The sequence below is a fragment of the Anabrus simplex genome, chromosome 11 (assembly GCF_040414725.1).
Source record: "Anabrus simplex isolate iqAnaSimp1 chromosome 11, ASM4041472v1, whole genome shotgun sequence".
Taxonomy (NCBI): domain Eukaryota; kingdom Metazoa; phylum Arthropoda; class Insecta; order Orthoptera; family Tettigoniidae; genus Anabrus; species Anabrus simplex.
In genome coordinates, this window is record NC_090275.1 from 28,615,265 (window position 1) to 28,633,190 (window position 17,926).

Genomic DNA, 17,926 nt, shown 5'->3' on the forward strand with positions numbered 1-17,926 from the left:
GGCCGAGAATCGAAACTTGCGCCTCCGACACTCCCAAAAGCATTCTAGTATTCAGTATTCGCACCCATGTAACAGGCAGTAACCTCTGTATCTCAGCATGCCCTCTTGACATTTTATAATCAAGGAGGATGTAAGAATGTAGGTGGCGTCATTCCTTGCACGGTCCTTGGATAGCGTTGCGTAATCCAAGACCAAGTTGCAATTTACAAGCAAAGCCTTGAGACTTTCCTGTCATCTGACTGTAGGGCAGAACCTTGAGCAGTATGCTGGAAGAGTGAATTACGTTCTTAAACGTGACTTCTATTCCTTCTTCGTGAAACGATGGTGACTGTTCCGTAGCGTATGGATGTTAGCAGACTTTCAGAAACGGATTTGGCATTTCTTTTCACGGTTAGTAGATATTTAAACTGTGGTTTCTTATACCTTATTACACTATATGATGATTTAAGATTTGTGCGTTTCTTTTTGACGTTGTCAGATCTGCGTACAATTTTGTGTGTTTATAATAATTGACCATGTTCTCTTTACCAGACATGATATGAGGTTAAAATTCTCTGTCTTCTGTCTTTTACGTTTTGACTTTAGAGCTTCATTTTTGTTGATAACTGTATTCATGGTGTTTTCTCAGTGATATTTGATAAGCACTCTTTTCCCGTTTGGTCCTGCATATATTATTTCTCTTTTGCTTACCTTTGTTTTGGATGCAAAAGAATGTGAACAGTTTTCTTGAAAACATAGCGTTTCGTGCGTAGGATACCGGTACGTTTTTATAACAATGAAAGAGACAAACGTGCGCAGTAAACGATACATTTTATGTCATTTATTTTATTATTCCACCGTATTAACTCTGTTTTCGAGAAACTTCCACTTATTCCAGCAGCTGCCAAGGAATTAGGTCCGGACGTTATTAGGCCTATGTTATTAAAACTATATAACTATTTACAATATATTTATAATTATTACCTGTACTATTATCACTTTTTTTGCCGTAACAGTGTGTAAGATTGGGCCCGTAGGGGTAACCTGCCTGCCTCTTACCCGGAGGCCACGGGTTTGATTCTCGGCCTGGTCATGAATTGTTACCTGGATCCAGGGCCGAATTAAATTCTTGCAACACCCCTGGGCCCAAATAATTTTGCGCCCCTTTCCTTAAACTTGATAAGACAAAAATGCCTCCAAGGTAAAATATCAAACACTAATACTGTTAAATAATAATACATAGCTCATGAATGTGAGCGGCGAGCTCGGACTGGTGATTGGAAGGATGTCATCATGGCTACTCCTGAGGCCGTTGTATGCATCAATGAACTTTATGTAACTTACAACTTTGAACATTATTCGCATAATTGAGCTGCCCTAATATTTTGTTTTCTTTACGTATTTATTTACTTTTATATCACTACATGTCATGCAAATGCCATACGCTAAATAATAATAATAATTCGAACTGAGAAAGCAGACGGCGGTCAACTCTGCACAATTCACTGCCCCGTCTTTTAAACATTAACATGAAGGCTTAATCACGATGGTAGTGGAAATTCCTATGTTCCGTTCTTCCAATCATTGAAGTCAGTGGTGAGGGATGCATTTGATTGTATTTAACAAATTTCTCCAGGCAATAAAGGCTAGAAAAAAGACGCAGCAAATAATTACTGTAGATGACTCTACAAAAGATCACAGTATTAATGTTAAAGAAAAATCACCCACCTACCGGTAGGCTTATCGTATAACTCTCACTCAACACAAGATAATTGCGCACCGATTTAAATGCCTAAAAACATACACGCAACAAATAAATACTGCAGATGACTTCACTGCAGATGTGAGCTGCCGGCGGTTCACAGAGTGAGGGAGTAGGTCTACACGAGGTTTGTACCCGAGCAACACAGAAGGTAAATGAAGGCAACGAAGTGATAGCTGTCCTCCCTGCAAATGTATTTATGGAAAAGAAAATGTTACTGTATGTAGTTATCTTAATAACTCACGGGCAAATGTCTCATCCTTTTTATCTGTCTTTCATAATAAATTACGAAGTACAGTAGGCCTACCGTATAATATTCTATAATCTCCAGGAATTATGGGGTCTTAAGAGGGGGTGTGTTCACTCCTTGTAGGTCCATAAGAGCAATACTCTTTCCTAACGTGGAATGTCCGCCTCCGTAGCTTAACGGTTAGTGTTAGTAGGTGCCGTCCTCGGGGGCCCGGGTTCGATTCTCGGTGCTGCCAGAAGTTGAAGAATGGCAGGAGGGCTGGTAGGTGGTTGGGTACATGCAGCTCACCTCCATTGGGGGTGTGCCTGAAAAGACCTGCACTACCTCGGGATGAGGACACAAGTTTTTTGTCCGGCTCCGTGGCTAAATGGTTAGCGTGCAGGCCTTTGGTCCAGAGGGTCCCAGGTTCGATTTCCGACCGAGTTAATTCCCTTGGCTCGGGAACTGGGTATTTGTGCCGTCCCCAACATTCCTGCTACTCACACACCATACATAACACTGTCCTCCACCACAATTACACGCTGTTACCTAGACATGGCAGACGCCGCCCACCCTCATTGGAGGGTCTGCCTTAAAGGGCTGCACCCGGCGAGAAATAGCCACACAAAATTAACGTGGAATGAGCTATACGATCCTGGCAGAGTACACGCATGCGCTACACAGCTGTTGAAAACACTGTCCGCGTGTTTCTTTTGACCAAGTAGGTCCTCCGAAAAATCGTATTCTACGGTAAGTCAGTAAGGCTTCAAACTTTCGCCATTGGTAGCTAATTGAATCCCACCCATTAGTTTTCAAAAACACGTGACTTTCTCATAAAACACCCTAGATTTTAATTCGTAGATATTTATCATTATTATTATATGCAGATAATTGGCAAGAAAATGTTGCTCTTTCAAAATATTAGGACCTCTGGGTCAAGCACAATTCTACATCTTCTTCTAGATCTTCTAATTCTAGAATACAATCTTGTGATTGTAATGTCCTTGAAATTAGTTTCTCAGCCTGTCCACTTTCATCCCCCTGTGGGTGGGGGCGGTAGAATAACACCCACGGTATCCCCTGCCTGTCGTAAGAGGCGACTAAAAGGGGCCTCAGGGGCTCTGAACTTTGGAGGTGGGTTGGCGACCACGGGGCCTTCAGCTGAGTCCTGGCATTGCTTCCACTTGTGTCAGGCTCCTCACTTTCATCTATCCTATCCGACCTCTCTTGGTCAACTCTTGTTCTTTTCCGACCCCGACGCTATTAGGTTTGCGAGGGCTAGGGAGTCTTTCATTTTCACGCCCTTCGTGACCCTTGTCTTTCTTTGACCGATATCTTCATTCTTCGAAGTGTCGAATCCCTTCCTTTTTTCCCCTCTAATTAGTGTTATATAGAGGATGGTTGCCTAGTTGTACTTCCTCTTAAAACATTAATCACCACCACCACCACCTGTCAGGCTCCTCACTTTCATCTATCCTATCCGACCTCTCTTGGTCAACTCTTGTTCTTTTCCGACCCCGGCGCTATTAGGTTTGCGAGGGCTAGGGAGTCTTTCATTTTCACGCCCTTCGTGGTCCTTGTCTTTCTTTGGCCGATAGCTTCAGTTTTCGAAGTGTCAGACCCCTTCCATTTTTTCTCTCTGATTAGTGTTATATAGAGGATGGTTGCCCAGTTGTACTTCCTCTTAAAACAATAATCACCACCACCTGTCCACTTTCATTTCTGTATGCAACCAAGGCCACTTATTTCCTCAAAACCTTTGTTGGCACTACATCATTCTAAGCCAACAAATGTAACACGTCCTATTCCTCTGTGTCTATTGTAAGAGGCGGCTTAATGTGGGGATTCCAGGGGCTGTCTGTTTGGAAGCATGGGTTGGCGACTAGTCAAGACCTGCTTCCTCTTGTGCTTAACTCATCACTTACACTATTGAGGTCAGATAGGAAAGATGAAATTTTTGCGAGACCTAGGGAGCATTTCATTTTCATGACCTTTGAAGCCGCTTCTCTACCTTCATTTTTTGAAGGGTTGGTCCTTTTCCATTATGTCCTCTGCTTAGTGATAATAGAGGATGGTTCCCCAGTTGTACTTCCTTCTAAAAGCAATAACCACCATCCACTCACTGAGCGAGCTGTCAAAGTAAACTTCTTGCACATACATGGTATTCCTCTGCTTCTTATAAGAGGTGTACTCTTATGGGCTTTTGCCTTGGGGAGTATGGGCTGGTGACCACGGGGCATCTAGCTGAATCTGGCATTGCTTTCACTTGCTTATACCAGACTCCTCACTTTAGTCTCATATCTGACATCCACTGGTCAACTCTTGTTTTCTTACAATCCCAAAGGTATTAGGCTCGTGAGGCCTAGAGAACCTTTTATTTTTATGCCCTCCATAGTCTTCCTCCTTCTTTTGCTGATACCTCTTTGACTGGTCTGACCTCTTCCTTTTGTTTTCCTTCTGATTGGTGTTAGAGGATGGTTGCCCAGTTTCCTTTTGAAACATTCACCACCGAGCAAATGGCCACGCGGCTTGAGTCAAGTCGCTATCAGCTTCGGGAGATAGTGAATTCAAACCCCAGCCCTGAAGACTGTTTTCTGTGGTTTCCCATTTTCACACCAGGCAAATGCTGGGACCGTACCTTAATCAAGGCCACAGGCCTTTCCAACCCCATCGTTGCCATAAGACCTATCTGTGTTGGGAGCGATGTATAGAAAATTCTAACAAAACAAATCACCACCACCACCAATCACCTTCTTCCCCCCCTTCCCCCTTATTGTAGTCCTAATTTTACACTGAAGACAGAAAATAAAAATATTTTGTAGCATTTGATTTAGCCTCAAGATCAATTGGTGAACAACAGTGCTTGACAACAAGAATGTCTAATATAGTTGTGTGTAGTTTGGGAAATAATCTTCATCATCATCATAATCTTCTTCTTGTGCATTTATCCTGCTCCGAGAGTGTGTTCACTACTTTCGCTTTATATCACCATTTTTTATGATCTTAGCCCTGGTCGGGGCCTTGAGGTGGTTGTGCAGGGTATGAAGACAGCGTTGCTTCAGTCTTCCTACTGATGATCCGTTCCCATCAACATAATAGTGTTTCAAAGTCAAGAGTTGTCGCATTGCTGGCACTAAGATTTTCAGTAGTTTCAGAGGAATAATGCATCAGTGAAGTGAAAATAATTAATGTGTTGCCAGACTGAGTAGCTCAGATGGTAGAGCGCTGGTCTTCTGACCCCAATTTGGCAGGTTCGATCCTAGTTCAGTTTTATGGTAAAGGAGCTCAGATATGCCAGCCTTGTGTCAGCAGGTTTACCAGAATGTAAAAGAATTCTGAGGGACAAAATTTTGGCACCTATTGATATTACAGAGGAACAACACTTCTGCACAGCACATACAGAATTTTCTCTCGCATAATTTACAAGATCAAAAACACTCTGGAACCAGAACTTGGAGAATAGATCTTTGTCTCATTTGTAGATTTCAAAGAAGCATATGATGGGATCCATAGACTCACTCTTTTAAAAATCCACAGATAATACGGTTTTCATCCCAAATTAATAAAAATCAAACTAATTTTAACCAACACAAATTCTAAGGTGAAGTTCAGAGGAAAAGTGTCAAAAACTTTCACAATAAAAACCGGCCTATACAAGGTGACGGATTCCCCACTGCTTTTAAATATTGCTCTCTATTACATCATGAAAGTTTGGCAAAAGGAAACCCCACCTAAAATCAAAATTGGAACAAACTACCTCAGGTTTGCAGACAATATAGCTCTCTTAGCTCTTGAGATGGAAGAAGTTGATGCCCAGATCACCAGACCAAAAAAAAAAACTGTAAAAAAAATCTTCAAGAAAACTGAGATCATGCCCATGAAACCCTTAACTATAAATAAAGTCTTCATAAATGATTTTAAAAAATGTACATACAATAGTTCAACAATTTAAATATCTTGGAGAAATCATCATACACATCTTAAACGAGAAAGAAACATGGACGAATAGAACTACCAAAATGAAAAAAAGGCTTAATTTCTAACCTGGTCAACGTATAATAAATGCCTGTCGATAGACTCCAAGATCCAACACTATCAAACCGTAACTCTCCCAGCAGCCACTTACTCTTGTGAAACCCTGTTCCAAATTAAAACCAAAAGAAATGATCAGCTCCTCAAAACTAAAAGAAGAAGAATTAGAACTTGCATAAATACAAAATACCAGGTTGAAGAAGTCTGGAGAAACTTTCCCAGTGAAACTGTCTGTCAAGAGGTTGACCCAAACACCATCACAATAAAGAAGAAAAGAATCTCTTATTTCTTTCTCATTTCGTGACCGCCAGGAAACAGGATTTTACAATAACTAGCGATGAGAAATCTTGGAATGAAGACAGGAGGACAATGGACCTACGAAATTCAGCAAGATCTCAAAACAGCTGGACTCGAATCCCACCTGGTTGCCATGATAGTTAAGGCATCAAGTCTATATGATCTGATACTGTGGTTAGCCAGTTTGAGTCCCATTGGTTGAAAAAAATTTCACCATCAGAATATTGGCCGACAGGGTAGGAGACGTGGTGGTATACAATTTCTAATCGCTAGATTGAGTGTCAAAAGCCTGGATTTAATTCCAAACCCCTGTGCAGTTTTCATAATTATGGAGTGAGGACATGACATTGCACTGTTGATGGTGATTCATCTGTTGGATGGAGATGTAAAGCTTTCAGCAGAGCATTTCTTAGACAGGACAATGCTTATTGAAGATAAAAGGTTTCCACCTATTCAATACATTGACATAGTGATTCAATTAAGACATCACATATTTATTATACATAAACATTATGGTGTACATTATGGTACCGGTTTCGGCATCTCGCGTGCCATCATCAGCCACTGAGAAAATTATTGCAAGGTATATTGGATGAATATATAAACTATTAGTACAATATAAAATATATACAGAGCATACTATGCTGATTAGCGAGTCTTACTTTTTTATATATATATACATTAAAATATATTTGACTAAGTAGGAAAGACCAATTAATCTTTAGAAAGTTAAATACATCTTAAAACACAATATTATCTTGTATGTCAAAATATTTTGTTAATAGTTGAAAATGTCTGTAATTGGCCTAGAAAAGTACAAGGAGTTCCTTATAAAATTTATCATCAGTCCTTCAATAACATCTAACGTGTTGAATACATAATTTCTAGAACATTGTTCTTTGGTTAAGGTATGGGTTGTACGTTTTTATGAAAAACAGTCCCTCACAATACATAGTTATAAGATTAATATTGAATACAAATTTTCCTTCGTATTTAAAATATCACAGTCTTTGTATGACTATTATAAAACCTCTAGATGTTGATATAATTTAAGCTTGAACTCATAATATTGTTCAAAAAGTAAAATTGTATGGCTGAGGCTGTATATTGATGGTTGAGATCTTGAAAGATTGTTTAAATGTCAGGTGGAATGGACAGGTTACTGATCTCGAACCAGCACGGACCTCTAACTCGATGTGTGGTGTTTGTGAGGAACCACACGCAGTTACATCGCTCGATGTGTGGTGTTTGTGAGGAGTAAGACTCGCTAATCCGCATAGTATGCTCTGTATATATTTTATATTGTACTAATAGTTTATATATTCATCCAATATACCTTGCAATAATTTTCTCAATGGCTGATGATGGCACGCGAGATGCCGAAACCGGTACCATAATGTACACCATAATGTTTATAATAAATATGTGATGTCTTAATTGAATCACTATGTCAATGTATTGAATAGGTGGAAACCTTTTATCTTCAATAAGCATTGTAAATCAAGATTCAATACGGACCATAATGAAATTCTTAATATTAAATATTAGACAGGAGTAGGCTATGTGCTGACACCAGATTTCACTCTCTCCCTACATCATCATCATACTTTTCTAGATGTGTCGGTCACCCACGGGCATCAAAGACCTGCAAGAAGCGAGCCGAACATGTCCTCGGATACTCCCGGCACTAAAAGCCATAAGACAAGTAAGTTAGCAAGTTGGATTCGAGATAGCAGATCTAGAGAACAAAAATAAAATTTTCAGCAGAAATGACACATAGAAAGGCTAAAGAGATTTCAGATAAATTAAGAAAATTACGATCAGAACTAATGAGAAAGTACTGGGCAGATCGCAAGAACCAAACAGTAGAACCTTCAAAGAGAAAGTGAACCTGGAATGGCTCAAGTAGTCCAATGTGGCCAATAGAGTTAATCATCATCGTCATTGTTGACCATCTCCAGTTGACCGGATGTCATGTACGAGCCCCCTCCATCTTTGTCTGTCCCTGAACCACTGTTCTCCCAGTCTTGTCCTCAACTCCTCGACATCCTTCTTCACCAGATCGGTCCATTTTCCTCTGGGTCTGCCCACTGGTCTTTTTCCTTTTACTTCTCATTCATATTCTCTTCTTGCAGTCCTGCTTGCACTGATTCTTCTTACATGGCCAAACCACTTCAGCCTTGCTTTCTGGATCCTCTCTAGTAGGGAGTTTCCTATTCCCACCTCTTCTTAAGATTTTTTCAATCCTGAACTTCTGTATCATGGTGCGTAGGAACTTCATTTCTGCAGCTTGGAGTTTTGAGTTATCTTGTCTCGTTAACGTGATACTTTCCAAGCTATACGTGAGGAGGGGTGTATAATGTGATTCATGTAATGTCATCTTAGATTTCACGGTACTTGTTTATCCCACAGCAGTTGTCTTACTTACTTGGTGGTAAAATTGAGTTGCCTTGCTAATTCAACTGTCCACCTCATATTTTGCAAGGCTGTCTTTTGATACTGTACTACCCTAGTACTTAAACTTAGGAACGGTGTCCAGCTTGGTGTTATTTATTCTGATTTGTGGTTTGTCATCTCCCCTCTGTAACTTCATCACCACCGTCTTACTCTTGTTGATATTTAAATGATATCTCAAACTCTTGGCTCCATTTCTGCAGCTTTTCCTCCACATCATTTTCGGTTTCACCCCAGATCACGTCGTCTTGTGCAAAGATGAAAGCTTGCAAGTCCTGCTGCTCCTTCCTTTTTAATGCCTTTATTATGACATCCATCACAGTGGTAAATAACATGTTAGAAACATAATGAGAAGTAAAACTCTGTTAATAAGACCTGCAAAGGTCTCCCAAAAGCTACAACTCTGCTTCTACATAGAACCCTTGACGTGATTGCTTAACGAGATCGCCAGCTACTTGTTTATTATTATAGACATAAATTGCTGAGAAATGATGGTATTATTATGTAAATGGAATGTCTGTCATTTTGTATGTTGGTCGCAAATGTTTTACTAGTACTGAATAACAATTCTTACAGTAATAAACATGGTCCTTTTCGTATGTGCAGTGCGAGATATGACTTGGAACAGGCCTGCGACGATGAGTCGGTGCTCGTTCGGGATAAAGAAGCCTCTTCCTCAAGAGAAGCCACCTGTTGGTCCTGGTCCACAGCAGTATAATATCAACAACATGTGTACTCGTTATGGACCACAGAAGGCACCATCGTACAGCCTCGGCAGGAAGCTGTCTCGGCAGTCCGACAACGGGATACCTGGACCAGGTGCATACTTTCCGTTTGAGATGAAGAGAAAATTTAGATCTACGTAAGTACATTCTTAGGAAAAATTTGGTATAAATAATGTAATTTAGTATTTAACCACAAATAAGAATACAAATAGTTTAATTACTATTGTTTTAGTAATACAATAAGTCGGCATGTCATTCTTTAAATTAATATAAACCAATATCATCATCATTTCCCCTTATTCAGCTTCTGCTGGGTTGGGGTATTTATGGATCTTCTCCACCTTCCTCTTTCCTTCCATGATCTTGTCCCAGTATGAATTTTGTCTTCTTATGCCACTCTTCACTGATTCAATCCACCTTGTTCTAGGTCTTCCTCTTGCTCTCTCACTTTGCCTCCAGCATCTGTCTTCAAATTCTATTCTCCTCCATCCTCTTTACATGTCCAAACTACCTTAGTTTATTCTTTCTAATGCTCTCATTTAGCTTTCCTATCCCAACTTCTTTTGTAACACCTTCATCTGCTAGTCAAAGTCCAAGTCTCAACTGTTACATAGTACATTTTGTACATTATCTCTTTACTTTTCTTTGATACTTCTTTGATTCAAACAAGTTTTCTTACACCTTGGTAGAATGCATAGCCCTGTTGTACTCTCCTGCTAATCTCCATGTCCACCCTAGCATTTAATATAAACCAATAATAGACTTCAAAATGGTAAGAATGTTGCATATCCAACAGCAATATTTGAGGAGTACTAGAATACCAGTGCTGTGATCTGTATCATGCAAACATATTAATATTCTGTATTTAGTAATATAAAATAATATTACAAACACTTTCTTCTTACCAACATTACATTAAAAATTTAATTATTTCTTCATATTGCATATGAAGAACCATTGTATATTGACAGGCAAAAAAAGTGTAACACCTTTAATTTTTTATTTAAAAAAATAATTTACTAACTGAAACCCTTCAAGACATGATGGTCAATGGGTAAAATATTTTTTTAAGGATTTCCTTATATATGACATTCAATGTACTTTATATTTTGACAATTTTCTTTACGTCACACCGATACATATAAGTCTCACGGTGACGATGATAAAGGAAATGGCTAAATTGGGAAGAAAGTGACCATGGTCTCAGTTAAGCTAACGGCCCCAGCATTTGCCTGGTGTGAACATGGGAAACAACGGGAAACCATCTTCCAGACTGCCAACAGTGGGGTTCGACCATACTATCTCCCGAATGCAAGCTGATAGCTACGCAACGCAAACCACGTAGCCCCTTGCACCTTTCGGCACTATTGCAACATTGAAATATCACTCTCATGACATTCCAACTTCTAACTGGCAAGTGTTGAAAACTGGGCGAGGTAAACAGATCATGATACAAAATGCTAAGTGAATTGGAAATTGATACCTCTTGAAAGAAAATGGAAGTGTTTTATCAGATATTGTTAAGGGATCAGAGCTCTCTATCCAACTTTATCTTCACTTATTGTTTCCATATTAAACAATTTTCATACATACTCCTAATCTGGTTCCGTTTAGGAGCCGTTGGGAAACCTTCGGATTTTTAAGGAGCATAAGTTGATACAGAAGAGTAGAAGAGAGAAAATAAGGAATGAGAAAATCCAGGAAGAAATTGGAGTGGAAAAAAATTGATAGAAAAGAGAAGAGCCAACTAGGTTTGGGACATAAAGCGAATGAGTGATGAAGGAATGATGAACATATTGATTCCCATAGGGAACCTGAAATATTTGTTCCAAATGAGTAAATTAACAATACCAATATAGTTGGTCCATTATGGGACATTAGAAATTTTCCAGCTAACTCATTCCTGGTTGCCAGCATTTTGCTCCATTTTGCTAAGTTGGGCTCATTAGTTGGTAAATACCACACCTACCAAGACGCAGGATGAACCTCTAATTACATAACAACGTGGGCAAGTCCCACTACCTGGCTGTGACATATAACGTTCCAGAATTCTCACGAGGCAGGCAGGGGGCTTGCGTTAGCCAGAGAGGGTAGGATATATAAGGCCAAGGTCAGGAACTACTCTCATAGTGTGATTACTGCCCGGCAGACTGATTACCTCGGATCGAGTAGGGGTATTTGTTGCCTTGACAAAGAATACTGCAATGTATTCAAAACATCGGCAAATTGTATGGAATATACAGAAACCAACAAACACGGCTCAATCTGGAAGAACTAAATACTGTAATTCTACACACCGTGGAAGCTTCACTTCTAAGATACCGGTATGTCTTTGTATTGTGTGGTTATGTTGTTGCATGCAATTTTGACATCTCTTATAAGTTGTTTTTTTGTTCTTATTGGTGTGACTACCTTGGCAAATAAACATCAACCTTCAGAAAGCACGTATACAAGAACTCACACCAGTTCAAGACATCGTCACAGACATTTTACACATTGAAAATAAAAGCAAATGCATGGACATTAAGAAAATATCCAAATTTACTTCCGAAAATAAATTAATAAAAAGCTACAAGTTCATTTCCAAAAAAGGCTTTGACCTCAAAGAAAATGACATAACGGAAAATTACGGCAAACTAGCCAACCCCTACATAATTTACCAAACAAGTATTATAATAATAATAATAGTAATGGGAGCAGTAATAATAATAGCAGTAAAACCTAAAAGTACAGTTTAGCATGTCTTCGACCAAACCGGAGCATGGCATAATGGAAAGTTAACCGACAAACTAGCCAGCTGCACTCCCACTAATGACATTGTATTACACCACCTTGCATTTTAGGTTGGACTAGTACGGAGTGGGGAAGAACTGATGAAGGAGTTCATAACGGTAAGTTCCAAATCTCAAGTAGGCCCATACATAATGTGTTTTTTTTTTTTTTTACGTTTCTAAACTGCAATCTATTTAGCATTTTTATATTGAATCTTGATTGATCAAGTAGCCCACTGTTTGACTTCTGAGCAATCTTAAGTATAGCCTAACGGGTTTCTGCAGTTCCCACCAGATAGCAAAAATTGCTACTCCGACATCCAGCAGTTCTTCACACTGTATTTGTTTTTATTCTTTACCAAAATGGCAACAGGTGAGTTAAAATCACTGGTTGAGTCAGCAATCTGTCCTCACACATATTGGTGATTCTGTAATGAAATTCACCAATTCTCACTGCATTCACCAAACTCACTTTATGAGTGCTCAGTAGTAATAGTTTATTTTTGTTTGAAAGTTGCTAAATCTCATCAGTGGATTCATGGTAACTTGAAAAACTCATCCTCCGCCATTGAACAGAATTTGAACATAAATGTTTTTTATATTTCTACATTTTTCAAATGTGATTTGATAGAATCTGATTATGTTCTTCCAAGAATGAAACATGTCATTCTGTTTTTTAATTAAGTCATCTTTTTTAGGTATAGTTGTCAATATTTTCCTCTTCAGGTAGTGAATGCAATGACAACAATTGCAGTTCATACAATATCAACCAGTATTGTTTTCTTCCAACTCCAATAGCATTAGGGTAACATCAATTTATGTTCTGGTCGTGGCTCTTATGTTTTAAAACTTGATACCCTCATTCCTTGTGTGCAAGGAACTTGACCTTTTCTTTCATGAAGTTATCTCACATGTAGGTTCAGAGAATTCTAATACTGAAACATTTTGTTTGTTTAGTACCCCAGGATTCTCCCTGATAGGACGCACGATCTTGCCCATGAACAGCTGCAGCCCTGGACCGGCTTCGTATACCCTACCCAGTGTTATAGGAACAGGATCAGGTCCCTGTATCAAAGGAAGGAAGACTCTTGTTCCTGAGATTTTGAACGAGAATCCTGGACCTGCCAGCTACGGACTGCCAGATATCAGCATCTACAAATGGAAAACTCCTAAATTTTCCATGTCTGGACGGAAAATGGATCCTTTCTCAAATCCTGCAATGAGTGACACTCCAGCACCATGGGCTTACAGTCAGGACTACAAACCAGCCAAGGCTAAATCAGGATGTTCCTTTGGCCGTAGACATTCTAATAAATGCACCACTCTGGTTTTGCCTGATGATAAGACCTAATGTAAGAAAAATAAACACATTTTTTAAAAATAAATTTGTCTTTTTTTAATTTCATCTTTGAAAGAATAACATACCTACACAAATAAATGCATACTGTGACCACATGAAGACTCTGGACTACCAGGGGGTATCGTGTGAGGAATTCCAATAAAATTTCAGGGCTGCATAAATGACAGTGACCAAAGATGCCAAAATGAGTAAATTTACAATTACAATATAGTTAGTCCATTATTGGACATTATAAATTTTCCAGCTAACTCTTTCCTGGTTGCCAGCGTTTTCACCCCAGGCAGGCATTAATTTTTGAAAATGAGACGAAGTCCATCATAGTGCGTTGGCACTGCCGGTGGTTCCAAGTAGCCTACACAGTAACCTCCACGTTATGCGCTAGCCATGTGTTTTGGTAGGTGTGCTATTTACCAACTGACGAGTCCAACTTAGCACACTGGGGCAAAACGCTGGCAACCAGGAATGAGTTAGCTGGAAAATTTATAGTGTCCAATAACGGACGAATTATATTAGTATTATCGAGCACTTTTGCAAAATTTGACTTTGAGAACACTCAAACATAATATAATTAATATTAGTGTTCGGACATTTTGGACCTAAAAATCACAAAAATATGCTGGCAAATATGCTATTAAAAGTAGCTAAATATTATCCAAAAATGGAAAATATGACCAAACGTACTGTATCAGGAAAAGTTCTTGGGTAAAGGGCATGAGTAGGACCTCAGGGAGTGGAACTTAGTTTTGGAGCCGATACAGAGTAGGATAGACTCGCAGAGCGAATAATAGATGGTTATAAATTTTTTAAAAAACAATTTATTGATTCTTCACCCTGCAATATGATTATTGGACTCAAATCTGGCAGTGAAATTAAAAATTTAAACGTAATCTTCTTGAATTCTGTTCATGAAAATTAAATGAATGTCACTGATTCCAAAGTCTTTAATATGTGAGAATACGAGGTATTAGATTTCCACCTAAAGTCTTTCTAAATATGAGCACACACTTGTAATTGCAAATTGACATGAGAATTTAAATTTCTGTTGAAAGTTTTTCAGTTTGTCAGTTTGTAAACCTTAATGTATAGCACACTTGAAAAGCCTAAAGTTCTTCTATGAGATATGAAAATTAAATTTGAAAATTAAATTAATCACAAAAGATGAACTTCTGAGAAATTATGAGAACTCTGAAATATTTGTTCACACACGGCACTGAAGTTTCCACTGTTCCAAATTAATGAGAAAATTTTAGTCAGTTTGTTACTACTCACTTAATGAAAGAAATGTTGCTACAAATGTTGAAGGACGGATGTCTGGAATGTTCCGTGGAGAATCAGGATCGGCGATGTTCCATTAACACACCATGTTGACGTCCCTCGATGAGGTGATGATTGCTGGAACTGGATTGTGTAGAATTGTAGCTCGTTAAGGTGATTTTTCGCACACGGAAAATTCACTTAGTGCGAGTAGTTATCACTGACACTGTCATGTACTGTCGAACACAGTTTATGGCGTAATTGAACTTTAAGACGTTAAATGAATAATCACAGTCCTTTCTGTATGAAATACTATTTAAAGTCGTTACTAAGAACGTCCATAATTACACAGTTCACACTTGAAAAAAAGGCAAATCACAGTCTATAATCACAGTCTTTGAACACGGTCATTAAGTCCCTAAGGATTATTTTCTGATTATCTACTTATTATAACGTCATATTACCTCAGAAAAAGTTCTAAGTATTCACCCAGTTTACTACTGTAAGTCGTATACTAATATGGCATGAACACTACGTGAATAAAAAAAAACACAGTTCAATGCTCGAAAAGAAACGAGTCCTGGTAATTCTAAACATTAGTTTCTGTTCATTGTAGAAGTTCAATATTATGTAAAGTAAACTAAGTCCATACGTAATGATATACTCTGTGAACGTTAAATATTTGGTATTCGCACTTCAATAAGTTCACTCGTATTATATTCTCAAATGTCTTTAGAATTAGACCGTAGTCGCGACGCGATATACTAAATACAGTGTGACGTCTTTTATAATTTTGTCGGCGATATAACTTCGTATTCCGGAAACGCGACGGCAAGTACTTTCACCGTGACTGTGCGGACATACTGTACGAGGGTCGGTCTCCCCTCTGTCTAGCTCACACACACACATCTGTGTATACGTCCTTGTACTGCTCTGCTCTGCTTGTTAGCCTTGACATATATATCGGCGCTGGGAGGGGTGGTTCTCTTGGTCATGTGACCGTGAGTGCATTATCTTCTTAGACTTTAAATTATAACTCAACAACCATGGGATGGATTAATTCGAAATTCACAGGGATTAACTTTTATGACGTCGGCTACAATTCAGCGTTTGTCCCTTTGAAATTGGTTAAGGCGTTGAAAAGCTTGCGAAAAGAAAATTCTTTTCGAGAAATATCTCTAGGGAAGGTGAGCTTCGAGTGACAGGTGACGTCACTTGACTTCGCCTAGTGCACTCGTGGAGTCTGGCACATGCTGGAATAACGTTTCTTTCGATTGATATGGGCCAGGACCTAGGCTTTCCTGGTACAGTACATACTTCCAGCGAATTGTAATCTATAATCTTCATTTCAATATTGACGAATTACACAATTAAAAATAGGAAAGAATTTCCACCAATCAATACTTGTTTTTTATTGCTTATATTAAGCTACAGGACCGGTTTCAACCCCATATACAAGGTCATCTTCAGCTGAACCATGAATACATATTTATGTGATGAAGCTTTGATTAAATTGCATTGTCAAAGGAATGTTATATGATGTGCATTTAGTCACATACAAATGGGGCATGTCTTATCGTTAATTGGCATATATGTCAGTATGTACAATATTGCAACTGTATGAACTCTCGTTGACCAACAAGCAAGATACGAATGTTCATGTGCACGAAATGTTTTTCATATATTGTATTTTATCCTGTACATATATATATAAGTTAGTTTAAGTGAAGATCTTCTTCTTCTTCTTGCGTTACGGCCTCTGTAGGACCACGGACAGCTCCTTCACGGATTGCATTTTCTTCTTCTCCTCCCAGAACCTCTTCATCCTTTCTCTTCTTCTCTCCCGCTCTTCTTCCGAGATATTCAGTATCCTCTTCTCTTGTCTACTCCACTGGTGACTCTCAATCCTTTTCTTGTATCCATGATATGTTTTATACACTAATTTTAGGACCTCAACATAATATTTTAGACATACAGTTGCAATATTGTACATACTGACATATATGCCAATTCACGATAAGACATGCCCCATTTGTATGTGACTAAATGCACATCATATAACATTCCTTTGACAATGCAATTTAATCAAAGCTTCATCATATAAATATGTATTCATGGTTCAGCTGAAGATGACCTTGTATATGGGGTCGAAACCGGTCCTGTAGCTTAATATAAGCATTAAAAAACAAGTATTGATTGGTGGAAATTCTTTCCTATTTTTAATTCCAGCGAATTGATCGAACATCTCCCTAGACTACAAACATACTCTCAATTCTTCCCAGCCCAATGTTTACAACATTTTTGTAACACTACTCTTACTGGTAATCATGCAGAACAAATAATGCTGCTTTCCTTTGGATCTTTTCCAATTCTTGAATCAAGCAATGTCGGAGAAGGTCCATATACAGCTGAACCATACTCAGAGGTGGACACTGTTATGGATTATCCGTAATTGTTACGGATTTTCCCTCATGATCGTGACATTACGGTCAAAGGGGAAATTATTATGGAAAAGCAACATTATCACAAACAAAATAATTTCTACAGAAAAAAGGAAAAATAGAAAAAATTACCCCTTTCAGTTATTACTATTCAACCTTCCTAGTTTCAATGCTTGTGAGTTGGCGATGATACTTTGATCGTCACATCTTTTTGCTTTCCCGTGAGCGTGGTGAAATTGTGAATGAAGAAGCTCTACTCTGCTTGTCTCCGCTATAACATATAATGTTGCATTATTGCAGTATCAAGTGTATCTGACAGTAACTCTCCCACAGAAAGAGTTTTCAATGTTAGTAGGAAAAAAAAAAAAAAAAAAAAAAAACCAGGAGGACTTCAGGACTACATTAAGCACATTGGAATCGCTTATTGTTCAGAAATCGAAAATGTTACCACAGGGGAAAGGGTGTTTCAAGAAAACCCACACTGAAAAGCAGCTGTACGGTTCAAAGCAAGCTACAAAATGTTTTATGACAGAATTGACTAATAATATGTAAACTGTATTGTGTAATATGATATATTTTAGAATAGACTGCTGTCAGGAAGGGCAAAGGCAGTGCCATTATC

General features: G+C 38.6%; 1 protein-coding gene across 1 annotated transcript; it reads left to right on the top strand.

The window, feature by feature from the left end:
* Window positions 1–214: 214 nt before the first annotated feature.
* On the top strand, window positions 215–13,634 carry LOC136883338 (ciliary microtubule associated protein 1B). Its single transcript, XM_067155577.2, has 3 exons — window positions 215–390; window positions 9,360–9,615; window positions 13,207–13,634. Exons 2-3 carry the CDS (start codon window positions 9,368–9,370, stop codon window positions 13,598–13,600), a joined length of 642 nt encoding a protein of 213 aa, XP_067011678.2. The 5' UTR covers window positions 215–390; window positions 9,360–9,367; the 3' UTR covers window positions 13,601–13,634.
* The last annotated feature ends 4,292 nt before the right edge of the window (window positions 13,635–17,926 follow it).

What these genes read in the sequence shown, in the direction of transcription:
- LOC136883338 (XM_067155577.2), top strand. Translation starts at nt 9,368, where the DNA reads ATGACTTGGAACAGGCCTGCGACGATGAGTCGGTGCTCGTTCGGGATA. An exon ending in AAGAGAAAATTTAGATCTAC is followed by an intron (nt 9,616 to 13,206) that starts GTAAGTACATTC and finishes TTGTTTGTTTAG; the next exon opens with TACCCCAGGATTCTCCCTGA.